The sequence below is a fragment of the Equus caballus genome, chromosome 26 (genome assembly GCF_041296265.1).
Source record: "Equus caballus isolate H_3958 breed thoroughbred chromosome 26, TB-T2T, whole genome shotgun sequence".
NCBI lineage: Eukaryota > Metazoa > Chordata > Mammalia > Perissodactyla > Equidae > Equus > Equus caballus.
The window spans coordinates 18,778,066-18,798,032 of record NC_091709.1 but is presented as its reverse complement, the minus strand read 5'-3'; the positions used below and the strand labels follow the sequence as shown (position 1 = coordinate 18,798,032).

Here is a 19,967-nt window from a genome sequence, read left to right as displayed (position 1 = left end):
GGGTTTTTTTTTAATTGGAAAGTATGTGTGAATCCTTTCATGTCAAAATCCACTTTTCTGCAAAAGGCATCCTGAGTGTGTCTTGCAAGGAAACCCATGCTTTCATTCCCTGCAGACTTTCTGCTTTGGACAAGCTGTTTCCCCGTGACCTGGGGTAATCACCTCCCTCCTACAAGGGCTTAATGTTTCCTGCACCTGCGCTAATGAGCTGCTTTAGGCAGAGTCCCACTTAATTTTTATTAAGCATCACTGTTTTCATTGCTCCACGTTTTGATTAAATAGTAGGTAAAAACAAAATGCATTCTATTTTGTCCTGTATATTCCAACAGAGTTCCCATAATGTGAAATATTTAAAATATCTTAAGCTAATGCTAATTTTTAAAGTGAAAAACAAGCTCTAGTTACTTCTCATGCTTGACTGGTTTTAGCCACGGACTTGATTCTTTTGGAAGGGCCTTGTGTGTTTGACAGTGTCTGTTCGTTGCCTTTAACTTGGAGGGTGGATATAAAATGATCGGGTCATCCTTTTTTGTTGAGACATTAGTGAAAATGTTCAATTGTCTTGGTATTGAATGGTGCTGTAGTGAAGTCTGAGGCTTACAGAATATTTTTATTCTTGGCTGGGCTGCCCTTTTACTATTTGAATACCAATATAGTCTCTTCTTCCATAACATTGCTGGATGAGATCTTGGTCCTGATCACCTTGTATCTGACACTCCTCTGACAACAAGCCCCTCAAATCTGCAGATTCATGCATTAATTTACTCTATTTCAAGAATATTTTCTTCTGTTTTATCTTTGAATATTTTTTCTGTCACACTTTTCTTTGAATACATCAGTTTTTTTGACTTTTCTTTGTCTGAATTCCGTATTTTTTAACTTTGTAATAATTTTGAAGTCGTCCTTTTTATTTCATATTGTATGATTTCTTAATGCCTATTTACCATCTCCCTAACTTTTTCAATTACAATGATCATTTTTTCTTTTTCCAAAATGTATTTTATTCCTTTAAATTAATTTTCTCTTTCATTCATTTCCTTGCTCAGGAAAGTCTTCATTTCCACTTGTCTTTAAGCCCCTTTACCCCTTTTTCAGTGTTTTTGTTTGTTTCTGTTTCTAAGGAGAGGCCCTATTGTATATAATTTCATTTAGTCTATGGAAAACTGTTTATTCTAAAGTATTTCTGTTTTTCTCTGGGTAATTCTTGGAAGATACAGACTCTTTATCTCTCTTTGATTAATTGATTATGTTCTTCTCTGTCATTAATTAAATAAGAAATGAAGGTATAATTTGTTTTATTTTGTTTTATTTACATCCTGTTTTAGTCTCTATCTGATTATTAATCATCTAATTAACTGCTGAAGACTAGGGTTTGCAAGTTTGGAGAAGAGAAAGTGGGGAATTTCAGGGTCATTTGGTAACCTCTACTTGGACTGTTGTCTTAAATATTTTATCAAAAAACATGTTACTTTCTTTTCTATATGCTAGTGACCCTGGTGATACACAGCAAATCTCTTTAAATTACTAGCTTTCTGTATTCCATATGAGACTCCTTCCTCATCTCCCTTCATACCTCCTGCTTCATAATGAAGATGGTTTTAGGTGTATTAGTTTTCTACTGCTGCGTAACAAAACTGAGCAACTTAAACAGCAACCATTTATTAGGCCACAGTTCTACAGGTCAGAAGTCCAAACAGGCTCAACTGGGTCCTCTCCTTAGCCATCTCACAGACTAAAATCAAGGTGTTGACCAAGGTGAGCTCTTCTCTGGAGACTTTCCAGAACAATCCACTTCAAAATTCACTCAGGTTTTTGGCAGAACTAAATTCTTTGTGGTTGTAGGATTGAAGTCCTCATTTCCTTGTTGGCTGCCAGCCTTTGTTCATGGCCACCACAACCTCCGACATCAGCAGTGGTCTGTTGAATCCTTCACGTCCTTTGCTTTGTACCTCTCTGACTCCCCATTCCACTATCAGCCAGAGAAAATTCCCTGATTGAAAGGTCTCATGCGATGAAGTTAGGCCCACTTGAATACTCTCCCTATATTAAGGTCAACTGATTAGTGACCTTAACGACATCTGCAAAATCCCTTCTGTCACATAACATCACATAATTGTGGGAGTAACTCCAGGAAGTGAAGGTCATGGGGGCCACCTTGAAATTTTGCCATTCACAGTAGGCTTGACTTTTTCTTTCCTTCAATACCTTCTCCTCTGACTTCTGAATTTTAGCTGGTTATCTACAATGTCTCATATATTCCAAGTCTCTCTCTTAACTCTAAATCGCATTCTTCCCATCAAAGGATCATGGAGTGGGCTCTTACAATGTTGACAGATAATTTTAGTGAAATCGGTATTGATAGAGGATTGCGGATTGCGGCTGGTTCGTGTTCATCCTGCTTCCTCACTTTCCTCCCGACCTGACTATGTTTGGCAGGGATACTTCACAGATTGTGGTTCGGGTCTATGGTAGTTTTTCCATATTATTTATTTCTTTTGTTGTATTCAACAGAGGAAAGTAAAGCAGTAAGCCTCTACTCTGTTATCTTAGCCTAAATACCCAAAATTTTATATACTCACTAATTTTTGAATCTACCAAAATAAGAATAAAGTAAACACTAAGTATGTTAACTTAGTAGCTAAAATTAAAGTACTATAAATATAAAATATCAGGATGATATAAATACTCTGGCTCAAAACAGTATTATGAGATTAGTATTAAGAGATTTCACCAGCTATTGCCAGAAAGAAATAGCATTAACATTTTAGTCACACCATCTAAGAAAGTCAAGATTTTCGCTTTTATAAGTTATAGTAATTTGTAGACAGAGATATCATGATACATATATATACTGTAATATATATATTATGATGTACATTATACTTAAATATTATGCATGACATTTGAATTACTACACTACTTATGTAAACACGTTAAATGTCACTCAAGAGAATACTATATAATTAGATTCATTAAAAATATATAAACTACCAAATTAAATTAAATTTGAGTTAAAATGTATCTGAATGTCTTTTTAAATCTCTCCTATGGCAAGCATTGCTTCCCAGATTTATTGGAGATATTATTTTCATCTGCCCTACAAAACTATTAACTCTTTGTCAGTAAATACATTGTTGTATTTATCTTTCTCCTACCTCTAAGTCTAGCATAACACTTACACGTGGTAGGGGCACACTAAATGTTGGTGCAGCTAATTAATACACACATATGCATACATAGGTAGTACTTGCCTAGAAAATGTTTATGCAAGCAGCTTTAAATAGTGCTATAAAAAGATTAAGCTACATTAATGGTAACAGACCAATCGCATAGTCCCCATTCTGCTAGTAGGAGATAAAATACAACAAAAAGAAGGCACTAATGAATTAGGATGGTGCCTTACTAAGCGTGTAATTAATGTTATTAAGAAACATTGCAGTTGCGTATTAAAATTCCGTTAACTAAGCAGCCCTCCAGCATCAGTACATTTGTTCCTTGGTTGCAAGTTTTCTTCCTTTTTTTTTTCTGATTGGCATCTTCATGCAATCTTCTTCTAAAAAAATGAGATAATGGGATGTGATCAGCCTTTGTGGTTTAGCTGGAGTGCTGACATGACATTTCTGGCAACTTGACAGGTTAAGTGAGTGAAAATGGATGTCTTGTCTCACCATTTACTTGAAGAGCCATTCTTTTTTAAGCTATAGATTTCCCCTCCTCACCCCCACATTTGCAATCCCTTCTACCCTCGATATGAGAAGGCTAGGTTTCCCAATTTAGGATTTTGAGAGGATTTTTTCACGACTCTTTCAACTATTCTCTTTCTGCTGGTGAAAAATGAGATTTTTTGAAAGAATAACATAGATATTGACTTATTTAAAAATTCATTAGTTTTAAGTTGATAGTAGTTTCTTTGAGAATTGACTATGCCTTAAAGAAAACAAAATTTTATTATTTTATTCTCAGTATTTTAGTCAGGAAAGCAAGTAGAAAAAGCAAAGTTACTATTGGTAAAAGACAGAATAATATGGCAAAATGTGATTTCCAATTCAGAATTTGTTTAAAATTTTGACAGATTTTCTAGAGAGTTCTCAATTTATAACTTTTGCAGAACTCAAAAATTCTATGAAACTTGCATGTTGAGTCTCAGAATGATTTCATTATAGTTACATGATTTCCTGTACTCACCTATAATTGAAATGAGATCTATTTTAGTAAACTGAAATATAATAAAATTTAAAATCCTCTATAAACATATCCAACTTAGTTACTTTATGAGTAAACTATTACCCTTATTGCAATGTAGAAATATTTAATACCATTACAGGATTAAATTGGACTTGCTAAAGCCAGTAGAAAAATCCAGGTTGCCACCAACGTAATCTTCAGTTTAACAGACCAACCTGGATTGCTAAAGGTGGCAATGAAGCCAGGTGAATGTTAGTGCATTGGTGCGGTCTGGGAAACTCATATCTCTAACATAATGCGCGCGTTTTCCCTCAATGAGGAACAACCTCCCACCCTTCTTTCCTTGCCTACTTAATCTCAAAGGAACAAATCAATCTCTTGCTCTCTCCTTTTCTCTCTCAATGCTTTCCTCAACTGTTGGAGACAGAGGGAGCCAAGTTACTCTCCTCGTAATGGTGGGACATCCTGTGTTACAATACGTTCATCATGTTGTATCATGCTTGATTGTTTTCATGTGAGTTTCCTCTAGTAGGTGGTGAGTTCCAGAGGACAGAGACCTTAGTACGCTTAGAACATAGCACAAAATAAAACCAGTAAATGTTTACTTAAAATAATTAAATAGTATTATGAGCTAAAGTGTCAACCAACATCTGAATTCATTTCTATCACAAACTTATTACTGTGGTGTTTTCCAATAATATGTTGTCTTAAAAGAAAGTTAAGGCCAAGTACAAAATGGCTATGTGCGTATAGCTGTTTATTATACCACTGTTTTTATATGCTTGCCTATGACATCCAAAAATGCAAGGTATTTTGAACCAAATGACTTTACTCTTTTCAAAGGCATTCTATCTACTCTAGATAATCGTAGAATTATTTAATTTTGACATTTACATTGTTTATTTTCAGGGAGGAGCATATTATGTTTGACTATAAATTGAAGAAAATGGTTTTAACCACCATCACAAAATATATGCATACTTTTTTGTGTGTATGTCACTCTTATCATCAAAACTCAGTATCTTTGGCCTTCTTTAGAATTGCCTTCACCCTTCTATACATGTCAGTTTAGAAGGCCACTTCTTATTTAGAAAGTCACAATTCAGAAGGTCATACTATATAAAACATTTGTCTAACTTCATGGCCTAATTTATTCATCAGAGTTTGAATAACTAGGAGTAACTTTTAGAGTTTTAGATATTACATGAGCCCTCAAAAATTAGTCTTCCCACAATCAATAAATTCCATAAGAGTGGTTAAAAAATGTAGGGAGCAATAGCTGCATAATTGCAATGCATATTTACTCATACAAGGATTGAATGCAATTTGTACATGTGAGACTTCTCATAGGTGGAGAGTAGAATACAAACTTTAAATAGATGAAGAATCTAAGGATTGTAATTTATTATAGTCATTCTATTCTCTTTGACCACTTACTTTCCTTTCCATATTTATGAAAGCAGTAAACCATTTAGTACTTTTACTTTTTCATTTTGACATTGAAAAAGCAGATATTAGATTATTGAAAGAAAATGTATACACATTGGTTTTTATCATGGAATAAGACTTTTTAATATTACCTAGAAGTAAGGTACTGGATGAGAAAGAAAACATATCACTCATCTAGAAGAGTTATTGGCACGGACTCAGTAAGAAAATGGTTAATTGGAAAGGTAGATTATTTAGCAATTTGATCATTTGTACTCCTCAAAAATAGTGACAAATGAATAAAATATGATTAAATGGGCTTTATAAAAATGATCATTTTAAACCCTATATCCCTAAATTATGTTTTCCATTATAAATGCATTTCTTCCTCTAAGATGAATTATGTGTTAATAAGCTTCAAATCAAATATTTTATGACATTGTGCATTTCCAATATTATTAGCAGAAATTCTTTTAAAATCTAGTGAAGTGTTAAATAGTAAAAATTAAAGGGAATTAAATAAGTTGAAGAAACAATCATTTATCAATTATAAGCCAATCTATTCTGATTATAAACTGAGTGAACATTCATCTCTTACTCCTGTTCTATATTGCATTTTAATGAAGTGACTTCTTATTATCTGTTTCTTGTTGGTTATGGTAAACTTATTAACTAACTTTTTGCAGGAACTTCTAGAGTTGGTTGTTCCACATGCTTATATTTTTCTACATTATTTTTGTTCACTCTGGGATGATAGCTACTCATTTATAGTCTTTGGGTCATAAAATCTGGGGTAGGGGCCATTCTCTACAGAGGGACATATCAGAATCAGTTAGGAGATTTTCTCAAACAGCATGTTTTCTTTGATGTCCCTCCACCCAAATTACTACAATAATGTGTCACTATCACTGATGGAAATATGTCATATCCTTCAGGTAGGATGAGATGGGAAAAACACTGAGTATTTGTTTTTGATCAAGAATTATTATTATTATTTTTTAATTTTCTATTCCAACACATTCATTTAGTGTTCACTATTTGGGGTTTTTCCAGGCCAAATAAAGACACTATTTCAATGAAAATTGGTACACAGCACCCCACACCAATAAGAGCTTACAAGTGAATTGAGGAAGCAAGACACATAGGCAGGGGAAAAAGTAGAGAAATAAGGGAATGTAAGCAAAGACAAGTACCTTAAAGTGGAAAGAACACAAGAAAAGAACAAGATTGGAGTGTGTTCAGGTTAATCATTGTTGACAAGGTGGATCAAAGGATAATAGATATCAAGAGGGGTTAACCCTAAGAACAAGCAAATACGTATGTGAGTGATTGGAAGTAGGCTGGTCTGCTGAAATGCTGGAGCTAGTTTGGGCCAGTTGATTGAAGCCAAAATGCTACACTGAGGAGAATAATACACAAGCATTGCAATGACAAGCAATAGAAAAAGCACTGTCGATTTTTGATAAAGAATGACTTGAAATAAGTATACTAAGTATACTTAAGAAAGGTTGTATTTATAGGTAGCACAGAAAGAGAAAGATCATAGGCTTATGCTACTTTAATAATAAAGCAATTATTCAGGAAAAACATAAAATTATGATTTTATGAACATTATGCCATGTTGAAAATTATACTGTATGATTCTTACCCTTCTGTTTAAGACTAGACATAACAAATTCTCAATTAATCAGGTCATGGTTTGAAGTGAACCAAATTAACCTAGCAGCTCATTGTTTAAGAGGTCCAACTATGGCATCGGATGGGCCTGAAGTCAAATCTGTTCTCCAATCTATTGTTTTAATCTTTAAAAACCTGTGTATCCTTAATAAGATTCAGTTTACTGGTCTTTACATCAGAAAGGTAGTAGTTACGAAAAAGGGCTCTTTGAATATTAAATGAGATAATGCTTGTGGATGGTTTAACACAGTCCCTGGCACTTAATAAACACTCAGTTAATGTTAATTATTGTTATTGTGTTAAGCAGTTTGTGACTCAGCAAATCTTTACCACAAGCAAATGATGGAAGAGTGTGCTTTTCAAATATGCATATAAAATATATTAGAATTTAACAAGCAAAAAATATTAAATAGCAAAAAAATTATTTTCTACTTGAGTTTAAGATACAAAGTTCAAAATGTTTATTATGACAGAATAGGAAACTTATTCACTCAGGCACAAAATTATACCTGAAGAGAAAGAGCTGCTGAGTGGGCTAGTAAGCACCGTGTCACACGTGAATGTATGCAGCTGCTGCATGAATATCTCCATGATCGTGCCTGCCATGGAAAGTCAGATTTTCCTGTAGAAACAACTCTGAACATGATGTGATTAACCTTTAGGGTCCCCCATCCCCTCATCTCCAAGCCTACCTCATGCATGGCCTACGCCCGCTACTCCTGTTCAGCCATCTGATTTCCCTATTACCACTCCCTCTCACCAACGGGCATTAGCATAACAGAGCTGTAGCGTGACTTTGATTGAAGCCAGCTTGGGCTGAATGCAGTATCAAAGCACAATTTAGCAGAAATCAAATCTAATTTACTGTGCATTGTATTTAAATTCTCAAAAACACAGTTTCAAGTGAATAGTACCAAACCTCTAATCTTAATTGACCTTTTTAAATTTGGGTCTACTTCCCTGGAAATCACACCACATACTTTTCTGATAGAGATATTGTGTTTGTTTGTTTGTTTGGTGAGGAAGATTGTCACTGAGCTAACATCTGTGGCCAGTCTTCCTCTATTTTGTATGTGGGATGCCTCCACAATGTGGCTTGATGAGCCGTGTGTGGGCCCATGCCCGGGATCCGAAGTCATGAACCCTAGGCCACTAGGAGCACGGAGCACGTGAACTTAACCACTTTGCCACCAGGCAGGCCCCTAGAGCTATTGTTTTTAACTTTTGTTGATTGAACACTGAACTGTGCCACTCTGTGTTTTTCATCTCTTTTCTTGCTATAGCTGAAGCAATAAGGTATAATCACTTAAAAGATTAAGCAAGTAGGTTATTACATCATGGTTACAAAAGATTTGTCTAATGCTTTTGGGTTTTAGTGAGGATATAAATATGTATTTTATAGTCTTCTGTCTTAGAAATATATAAGAAAATTGCCATTTCTATAACTAGCATATTCTTTTGGAGTTTATAACACAATCTCTTTAATTCACATTGGGTTTAAATGTGTGTTTTGAATTGTCATCTTGAGGACCTAATGGTGTTTTTTTATATTTAATGAGAGCCATCACAGAAAATCAGTTTTACGTATAGCAGACATTGTGCTATTGTGCTGTGTTGATAAAATGCCACCTCTCTGCCTACACCCTCCCATTGGTGCCATCAACCAAGTACTGTCTTTTCAAACCATTTTTGCTGCCACCTGGCAGAAATTCTGAAACTGTGACGTGTTATCAGAAGAATTACTGATGAAGTTTTTCATTTCAAAACCTCAAAATAAATTCCTTTGGCCGATATCCCTTCGCAGAAGATTGCAGTATAGATCTTGGGCAGAGAAAGAGAGTCTGCAAAAGTGAAATTGATGGATACAATTCGTTTTGGTGGTCCACCTTCACGTGCCAATAGGAAAAGGATGTATATTTTCAAAGACTTGAATACTCTTTAAATATTTTGCTTTGTTAAATACTTTAAAATGTTTAGTTGTTTTTTAATTTAAAAAATGATAAGGTGATTCCAGTTCCAGTGGGATTAGTGTGGCTTAAATTCTGGTGACAAGAAACTATTTGGTACATTAGAAATACAGTGTATTTATAATAACCTAGAATAAAAGTACAATGTAAATAAACCTCACATGGAAGGATATTTCATTGCATGAATAACAGAAATGCTGATAGCTTTTTCGTTGGTGGGCTTTAAAAAATCAGTATTAGGTAAAAACTCAAGACATTTTGATTGCTTGGTCTTTTTAGATTATATCATCAGTGGTCAATATTACATCATGATATTGCAAAATTTCTTTGTCCTTTAAAAGTTCCAAAGAAATGCTCTCTTTAGGTGCTACTGTGAATAGAAATTCTCAACCAGATTTTCTGCCCTAACTTACTATGATTTTCCAACCTCGCATCTGCCCTTTTTCTTTCAAAAACAGCATTCTTTCTAAAACACAAATCTTATTATACCTTTCTTGCATAAATGTCTTTGAACAGATCTGCATACTTTTCAGGGCAAAATTTAAGTTCCTTTAGCAAAAATTATTTGGCCCTACCTACATCACTTTCGCATCCCTAAGTTTATTCTTGAAATCATTTACACTCCCTTAACACATTCAGATCATAGGTCTTTGCCTTTTGTCGGCTTCTTTCCATCCCAAGTGGCCTGACTCCTCTTCATCTAGTGCGCTCTTACTTGTGCTTCAAAACACGACTCCAGTGTAGCCATCCCCTGGCATCTTCCCTCATCGCCTGGTCCAGTTTGCGGCTCTTTCAGGCTTTCTCCCTCAATGCTCTCTGCATTTTTCTATTATTATTCAAATCAGACTCTGCTGTTTTTGTTTTTATTTATTCACTTACTTAGAAGTCTCTGCTATAGGCCAAATGAACAATTTTTTATTTGGCTTTCCATCCCCTGTACCAAACAGAATGTCTCATCATTTGTAGTCAATCAATACATTTTGAATGAATAAATGGATGAATCATATCTTTTCAGGAAAGTGGATGGATAGATGTGGTCATTTGCTAGTCCTTATCTTGGGGTCTGTGTTTTAGCAGCTGTGTTAAAATTGCAAGATCTGGATTCCAGAAGCATTTTGCAGAATCACTCATCTACTAAAAAGTTTTTGAAAGCTTGAAAAATCAAATTCAAGGAAGTCTGTAGTTGTATTTAAACTACAGATGATTTTTACTGAAATAGATAAATAGACAGATGCAGAGTAAGCATAATATACTTAAAAATATACAATATGTCTTCATTGCTTTCACTTCATCTTTCATTTGATGATTTCAATCATATATTCTCCATTACATTTTGAAAATTATATAAATGAGGACCTCATAGTGCATATGGGGCTCTAAGGTTTTACTAACTAGTTATGTGAGCCAATTTAAATTTTTCTGGTCAAAAGAAGTACAAATGAACTAATAAGCTGAATACGTGAGTTTTATCAAAGACTGGTAACTGATTTTGACTAAATTGACTTTTTATTTTTGATAATGAGATACAAGCTAAGTTACTCAGTACTTCTTGCTTAGTGTCCATATTGGCACTAAAGCTTTCTTTTATAGGGTTACCAACAAGTAAAGAACTATACATGGATTTTTAAGTTCTTCTTAATATATATATATTTTTGGATATTACAGACAATAGAGACCATCTTAAGTCTTTGTGGTGTAAATATCTGATGATTTCACATCTCTACTAAAAAGTGGTTACTGCATTGTTTTAAGAGGTGTTCATAAAGTAATTTTGTAACGTTGATTTAAACTATCATTCTTATTAGAAAACATAGAACAAAAATCAATATGTCTACTGATTCTGTGGAATTGAGAAGAAATAACAAGAGCATTGTAAGAAGCAAGCAATCTCCTGAAAATACAAGGCAACATAAACCACATTCTGTTCAAATAGATCCATAAATCTGGATTCTCCATTCTGTTATACTGAGTCTTCTGTTATCTATAGTTATAGAAGAAAATTTCCCTTAGTAGATTTATTCTTTCTGTCTCTGGAGTATGTGTTGAATGTGTTGAATTAGGAGGCAGTTTAATAGAACGGCGAAAAAGAAGTCACTACAAATCTCAGTGAAGCTTTTGAAAAAATGCTGCCGCTGTTTCTAGGCGAGCATTCTTGTGAGAATGAGTAACTGGCTGTACGTCTGCGGCTATCCTACATTTACTCCGTTCTTGGACCTGCACATATGTACTCCTGTAGGACAGAAAGAATTCTGAGTAAAGGCCTTTACTGAATGTCACTTATTGTTAGAATTCTTTAGAGTTCAAATTTTAGGATTGTTGCCATGTACACCAGGTTCTAAAAATTAAAGTTGATTTTAAAGTTTTTTCTTGGTCTTAAGTTTTCTAGCATAAACAATGAGTTAAAGTGGAAACAGATGATTAGAAAAGTCACGGAATAAACATGCTGTTCTCTCTTCAACAGAAGTGGATTTTGGTATGAAGAAGATGTCCCTGTGAAAACTTCAGTTATTCTGTCTTTCTGTCTACTGTCTTTCATTTTCTTCTTTCTCTTTACAGTTGGTCCCCAATTTAAATCTGAACTTTCTTAGGATTGTGACTCCCATCCTTTTCTTTTCTTTTCTATTGGGGTTGCTTGTCTCAGGTCTCGTTATCTTCGCCTACGCCATTTTACTAGTCTTCCAACAAGGCTCTCCACTTTATTGACTAATCTTCCTCCTCCACAATCTATATTTAGTAGAAGGTTAAAGTTTTCCAAAATTTTTCTTTGCATCTATCACTCCTCAGCTTACAAAGAGTCAAAATAAAATCCTCACTTTGTCTTCTTAGGACTTTCTTAGGCCGGGTCCAAATCTATCTTTTGTAGCCAATGATGTTTACACAATGGGGAACTTCCATTCCTGCAAGATTACACACTCTATACTAGATGTGTTCTTGCTCCTTGACTTTGCTCAGTAAGTTCCTTCCTTCAAATATGTTCATTTCTCCACTTATCTAAATGCCACCCTTTCCTCAAAGCCCCATAATGTTTACTTCCTGCAAAAAGCCTTTCTTCACAGCTATCATAACACAAAGGGATCCCTCTCTCCTGAAGTCCTATCACACTGACTATATGTACTATAACTTAAGTGCTCCTCCGCTGTGCTCTGAAAGTACCTCTATCATTGGATTTAACCGCAATCTCAGATAATTGTTGTTTTAGTTTTTCTGTTGTCGTTGTCGTCATCATCATCTTGTTTTGTGTTTTTCATTAGACTGTGAGTTCATTGATGGCTGCATGATAGATGCTTTTTATCTGAGTATCTTTAGTGCCCAATAGGGAGCTAAAGATGTGTATCAGTAGTGCCCACAGTGCCCAGTAGGGAACTAAAAACTTTATGTTCCAATAGGGGAACATAGTAATTGTCTGGCTGATGCTTATTTATCTAAATGAAATGAATTAAATAGAATCAACCACTTCATACATTTCTTTATGTTGTTAGTTATTTTTGTATGTAATTCCCATTTCTTCAATTCTTAGATGTCTTCAAAACTTCAACTCTCCCATTCTAGAATATTAGCACTTTGAGAATAAGGATCATATCTTATGCCTTCTGGTCCCCCTGCACCTGCTACACTGTCCTGCAAGTATTACCAGAACAATCAATGTTTGTCAATAGATTGATTTGACAGGAAGGAGATGTTTGAGTAGTGGAGTGAATCTTTTCTGGCTTCATTGAAAACACAAAACCAAGTAGGGAAGCCATGCTTTTTCTTAAAAATGTTACAGTATCATTACAAATCTATTTTCCTATGCAAGTATATGGTCTAAGGGATTACAATGTACAACATTTAAAATGTGTGGACTAAGTTTACTTCTTTCCTCACGTTTGATAGACTGCTCTTTCCTTTCCCCATTGTGTTTTGAAAATTGCTTAAAAATAAATCAAAACCTGTAGCCTCTGTCTGGCACTGAGCAATCTACCTAGTACCAGATTTTCCCTCTGATATCTTTTTCTTTGTCAATGGTTTGTATTTACACGCTTTCTTTCCTTTTAAATTATAGCTCCTCCACAGTTTGTGGTTAGGCCAAGAGATCAGATTGTTGCTCAAGGTCGAACAGTGACATTTCCCTGTGAAACGAAAGGAAACCCACAGCCAGCTGTTTTTTGGCAAAAAGAAGGCAGCCAGGTGAGTGTGAGCCTTGACTGCTTTTCTGAAATCTCTGAAATCCCGTCTCTGCTGCTCCTCAAAATTTGCCTTGCCTTCTTGTTATCAGTGTTGAATTTATTTTATTTCTAAAAAAGACAGCAATTAATTCTAAAATAAGTGCAAGTCAGATGTTCTAATGTAACATCCTTTGTTTTCTGGTGTTAATTTTCTAAAATTATCTATCTTACATAGAATAGATACAATGCAGTGTAACTAAATTATCTTAAAAAGTCTACCCAAAACCTCTGTAGCTATTTAAAATCTCTGAATAGAAAGGTTCTTTTGCTTTCTTGCATTGAGCTACGTTGGGATGATTAAGTGAGTTAGTACATATAAAACACTTAGAACATCCTGCAAACCAGTCAAAAATATTGCCATTATTAATCAGCCTAGAAATTCCTTTTCATAGATAGATAGCACAAATACCTTTTCTTTATCATTAAGTTAAGCATACTTCCATTTAAGAGTGGGAGAAATGTTTTCTTCCATCATCCCTTCTGGATTTCTTCATAGCAGAGTTAGAAAGGAAATAATACATTATACACCGGAAGGAACACAATACTTGTGTGTTCTTTGCTGTGCCCTGGTTTGTCCTCTCAGAGCCCTCTCTGGGCAGCCTGGCCTCTCAGATTCTCTGCTAAATGTCAATTGGATACAACACTTTTCTCATTTTGGACTTGGTCCAAACTTGGACAAGCACTTAGCCTCTAGGTTCTGAGGCAATGAGTGGAATTTCCAGCTTAAGCCAGATCAGAAATTGTGTTCTTTGTCTAAAAATTTATCTGTGCATTCCTAAGAGACCTAGAGATATTTTGTTATAGACTTTCCAGCACCATCCCCAAGGAGACATATAGCTCTCAGGAAGGGACCTACTGGTGCTCCTTCTCAGCACCCTCTGTTGGTAATCCAAATTCTGGAATAATTTCCTGGATAATGGAAACCATGATTAGAAGTCTCAGGAAATCTAAAAACTTTGCCAGAGATGGGAAGTGTTTTAGACTATATTAAGAGAACTGTTGATCAGAACTCATGTATGACTATCTGGGTAAATTGGCCTCAGGAAGTCGTCCTCAGCCATCGTCTTTAATTGTTGTGGGTTCCTATATATTCCTGTACCACCACAAGCTAGAAGTTGTAACAACTCAATATGGATGGGCAAATTGTCTCTCTTCCTTTCCTCAACGCTCCATGTTGGATTCACCTCCCCTCTGATTTGTGGAATGTTAAAGTAGTGGTGGGAAGATAAAGTGAAGCAATGATCACTGCCTTACCCACATCAGAATTGCTCCAGGCTCTAAGTCCCATCTTTTTTATCAGTTAATAGCTATAAAACAAATTTTGGAGGAAAACCTCTCCAACTCTAAAGTGAGTGTAAAGCAAAATGACCTGGTTATAACACATGTGCACACATAAACATACCCTGGAAAAGGAAAGAATTCTAAAGCCATTTTCCCTCCTTATGATTGTACAATCTTTGTAGCACTATTTAACTTTACTGGAGCTCATTTTCTTAATCTAAAACATAAGGATAACCCATTTTACTTCACATAAGTTATGAAGATTACATGATTAAGTTAGTTTATCTGTAAAAGACCTTTACACATTATGAAGGTCAACAAGATTTTAGAAATACGGAAAATGCAGAATGCACCTGCCTCCGCCTGTGTCCTGGCTGAAGGGGCAAGTTCACGGTGCTGCTCAGGTCAGGGCTGCCAGGGCCTGAAGTCTCCCTCTGTCTGGACACTAGTGCCCAGCACTGAGGAGGAGCTCAGCACCACTCTGGTCACCTCTGCCCCAGACCCACACAAAGCCTGAGAAGGCGGGGATAGGTGAACGCCAGAGAGCCCCGGAAGCTCTGTGAGATTCTTCCTCTTGCCTGTAGCTCCCTCCCTCCACCCACCTGGGGGCTGTGGAGACCATCAAAGTTACTCCCTCAAGCCACTGATAGTAAATATAATGATGGAAATATTTATTTATAAATAATCTAAATATAATGATGTAAAGCAATTTGATTGTTGAAAATTTACACTTTAAATCCATGTATTGAGTCAAATCCCATTATAACATCTTGTTATTATATAGATACAGCTCTATCATGTGTAAATCACGTGCCCTAAAATAGCTCCAGATTGATGTAAGAAACTGCATAAAATGTATATGAGTCCTGTAGCCCAATAAACATGATATTTAAATATACTGCATTGTGTTTTAATGGTTTTTAAAGAAGTAATGACCAAACAGCATTAAAGTATTTTTTTTTTTCCTGTTATTTGACAAAGTGGCATGTAATTCCAGAGATATTGATCTCTGGAAAAAAATTTCCAGTTAGGTAATTTGATTTGATTATAATCTTAGGTCTGGTTTTCTTTACTTCACCTATCTCCCTCAAATCAGAGAGAAAAAAAGAAAGAGGGGGACAGAAACTGTGAATAAGAACAAAAGAGAAATGTTTAAGCAAACTGTAAATTTTCATATCATGAGTTGTGATATTAGGAAAAATATATTGGTCTTACTGTCTGCAGTATCCAATTTTTACAGTGATCTATGACTATCCATCAGTAGAGAGAGAGTTAAGAGCATGGATTTAATGGTCCATATTCCTCAATATGTGCTGATAATGCCAATTAGCACTAAAAGGATACCCAGGCACTTGAAGGCAAGAAGAGCTCTGTAGAATTCCTGGTTTTTGCTTGTAATCCATTTTCTTTTGCCTATGTCATACAAGCAGGGAATAAAGATGATGAGTTAACCTCAATCATATGCCATTTTCCATGTCAACGAATCATTCAGAAGGTGGACTGATACTACATTGTAGAGGAAGAGATCCCAGAGAGAGTTAAGCCCATCTGATGTATTAGTGCTATGTAAATTAGTATTCTAATGGCTAATTGTAGGAAAGTGCACACTTTGAGTTATTGTATCATTTTCAACTGGCTTTAAAATTTAGACCCTTCTCTTTAGATAGTTTATTTCAGTAATATATTTAGCTTCCACAGGAGAATTAGCTTGTTCTCAAATTATGTTTTGTATGTATGAAAATGTCTAGCCTTATATAGGAATACAAATTTCATAGGAGGCCAATAGCATTTTGAAATTATATTCCTGACATGCTAGCAAACATGACTTCTTTTAGAAAGAGTTTAATAACATGGTAATGTTTATGTAAAGTGGGCTCATAGTGTCACACTTGAATCTAATAAAGTGGACATCCATCATGTTGCAATAAAGAGAAGAGCTTCTAATTAAAGTAGGACATCATTGGCAGGATTAAAGTCATTTAGCGTAATTGAAAAGTGTTAATACCCTATTTTATCCTCTTCCATTGGTATTACTTCAAGGGTAAAAACATTTTAAGGTGAAAATGTGTCTTATGCCTTTAATTGAATGTTATTACCTCCTGATTGTAACGTATTGAAGCTGTTTAATTACAAACCTGGAAAATTAATTACTATATCGAGAAACAGATCCCAGAGGGTTATAATGTTCTTTTTTTGTAAGTAAATACAACATAAAAATTGATATGTCCTTATTTATAAGCCAACTTGGAAACGTATCTCAATATGATTTATTATACCCAAATGTTTTTCTTATTTGAACAACAGCAAAGCAACATAGGTCATCCAAATTAATATTACAGCCCTCCTATAAGAATTTTCAAAATTTTGTGATTAGGCTGCTTGGATTTAATATGAGATATATAGTAAACTTAAGTAATTTTTATTAAAAAAGGGAATATATTGAAATTCTTTATGATTACATGCACACTTCAGAAACATTCTGCATCTTCTTTTTTATTTCCATTGATTTGCTAATCTTGCTTAGACAGCAGGATTTATACATGGCTCCTTTAAAAGCTGCTACAACCTGCAGAAACCTTACAGCAGGAGTAGATTGGGCTGTGTCTGTGTCAGTCTCAGTCACACACTTCTGAACACCTTTAGGAGAAATTCAGTTAATTACGTTCAGGTATTCAAAATGATCAGCAGAAAGTGTATTTTGCATTCTTTAGTAATGCTCAGTTTATATAACACATACATAATGATACATTCTCACCGTGTCTTATGAGTTGAGTCAGAGAAACATTATTACGCCCATCTTACAGATGAGGAAACCTTGTTCTAAAGATACTTAGTAACTAGCAGAAAGTCAGGGAGAGAGTGAGTGGTTAAGATAAAGACACAGATTTTTTAGACAATTGCTCCTTCAACTAAAGCATGCTCACTTCTTAGAGCTTATTATTTCTCATGATTTGGAAAAAGTTTCCCACTGAAACTCATTGTGTGGCATATAATCATTTCAACACTGTATTTTTTTAAGTCTGTGTATGTTCTTTATCCAACTTTATTCCCATAATTCCAATAGCTGTTGTTATTATTTTCCTTTTGAGTGGGAAAAGAATATTGATGAGATTGTGTTTGCTTCCGCAGAACCTGCTTTTCCCAAACCAACCCCAGCAGCCCAACAGTAGATGTTCTGTGTCGCCAAATGGAGACCTCACGATCACCAACATTCAGCGTTCAGATGCCGGTTACTATATCTGCCAGGCCCTAACTGTGGCTGGAAGCATTTTAGCAAAAGCCCAACTGGAAGTTACTGATGGTGCGATATTATTAGATCTGTCTTATGAAAATAATGATTTTTATCTCAAGATCCACATTTACCATGTGAAATTTTCTAATTCGTTAAGTCATTTAAATTAATGCTTGTCTTTAACTTTGAATCTAGGTAAAACAACATTTTTTAAATAATTTGTGATTTAATACCACTTATTTTCCCAAAGAAGAACATCCAAGACAATCTATTTTATTCTTAAAAATATAATGATGCATTATTTAAAGAAATGACATCACACTCAACAGTCATCTGTATATTTTTATGTAGCCTTATGCTGACATGATTGCTTCTAATGGATATTAAAAATTTTATTTTACTAGAAGAGAAAGAGAGATCATCTTTAATATTATCAGTGGAAACAGAGATGAGTTTTTACTTAGCTAATCACATTATGACATCCTATGACTTTTTAATTATACATTCACTAAGTTAAAGTCATTAAATACCTTCCAAACTACTGATGGATGCTAAAATTATTGTTTTTTATTTGCACGTATGTAGTGCGACTGTTAATTGGAGCATCTACATTCATAGTGAAAGCTGAAAAAGCTGTAGAGCTGTTCATAATCTGATTTTTTTCCAAGACCTGATTTGTCACAATTGACAGGTAGGGAGTTTTAGATATTTTGTGAACCTCTGAGCATGAATTTAAGCCTTATTCTTTGATGTCTTAAACTAAAAATCCTCTCTTGCTCTCCTATGTTTGTGAGGTTTGTGGGGTTCCCCACCCCCAGTGCTGGCTTCTGAAATATAAGAGCTTTGGTCTGTGACCTCTCTGATTCTCTTCTTTTCTCTGCTGGTGAAATTTGATGTGCTTTCATACAATTCAAATTTACATGTAGATTAAAAGGTCATTTAAAATTAATAGAAAGGCAATATTTTTTAATGTCTGTCCGTGGTATTGCCTGATTCAGCGCCATGTCAGGAATAGGAATAAATAGAAGAGACAAACATTGGCTTCGGGGACATTGAGTCGTTAATGGCCGCACCTGCTGATGCTGTGGAGATTTACTGCAATGGAACTGAAAGGAGAAGTCAGGTTCAAGGGTAGCAGTGCTGAGAAATTCTTCCTTTAGATGGGCAAGATCTTTAATCCTTCATATGTCCATTTCTTTAAAAGAAATAAAAGATAATTATTAATCTTTTTCAAGTTCTTATGTTTTCTACTATTGGCAAAAACTTTCCAGGTAGATATACTTGGAAAATAAGATATTCTGGCCCAAGCCTAAGTTTTATTCTATACTACTATGAAATGTTCCGAACATAATGCTTAAGAGCTTTACTGTAATCTAGTTGCTTATAGGATTTCACAAAAGACAGACTCTAAAATGTTTCTAAATGAAGAAGTTGTTATGGAAAAGGCAAACCATATTTGTAGAAAACAAAACTGATGAATCAGAAGAGCCAGTTGATATAACTGATACAGTTCATGAGACCGGTTAATATTCAGAATTATGTCTCATGTAATGAAAAGGAAAAATTCGTTTTGAGAATTTATGTTAGTTGATGACATAATCTCACAAAATGGTGGTAATTCTAGCTTTGTTTCTTAGGGCAAAATTAAAAGAGTGATAAGTTTAAGTCTGATGACTGAATTGGCTCTGAACATTTTGTTACAACTGACTTGAATATTAATTCCTACATTGATTTTTACTTAAGTAAGCAATCACAAAGTCAAGATTCTTTTGCAAGAACATTGAATGGGGGTTATAGAGTTATTGATTTTTACAGTAAAGTAATCTACCTTCAAGGTGTAAACACACACACGTATTATTATTATAAATAACTGTCTGTAAATATTAACTTGCTACATTGGCTGATGACTTCTATTCATAGTTTTGAATTTTTCAGATTGGTTAAGCAATTTAACAATATGTGAGCCATCATTTTTATTTTAAACATATATTT

General features: G+C 34.7%; 1 protein-coding gene across 36 annotated transcripts in view; it reads left to right on the top strand.

Moving 5' to 3' along the window:
- The window catches only part of ROBO2 (roundabout guidance receptor 2), a 1,555,999-nt gene that overhangs the window by 1,437,603 nt on the left and 98,429 nt on the right, over positions 1-19,967 (top strand). For all 36 annotated transcript variants that reach the window (XM_070252274.1, XM_070252275.1, XM_070252262.1 and 33 more), the window contains 2 exons: positions 13,300-13,424; positions 17,873-18,044. In XM_070252274.1, the coding sequence (XP_070108375.1) occupies positions 13,300-13,424; positions 17,873-18,044 (297 nt within the window). The remainder of the gene's footprint in view (positions 1-13,299; positions 13,425-17,872; positions 18,045-19,967) is intronic.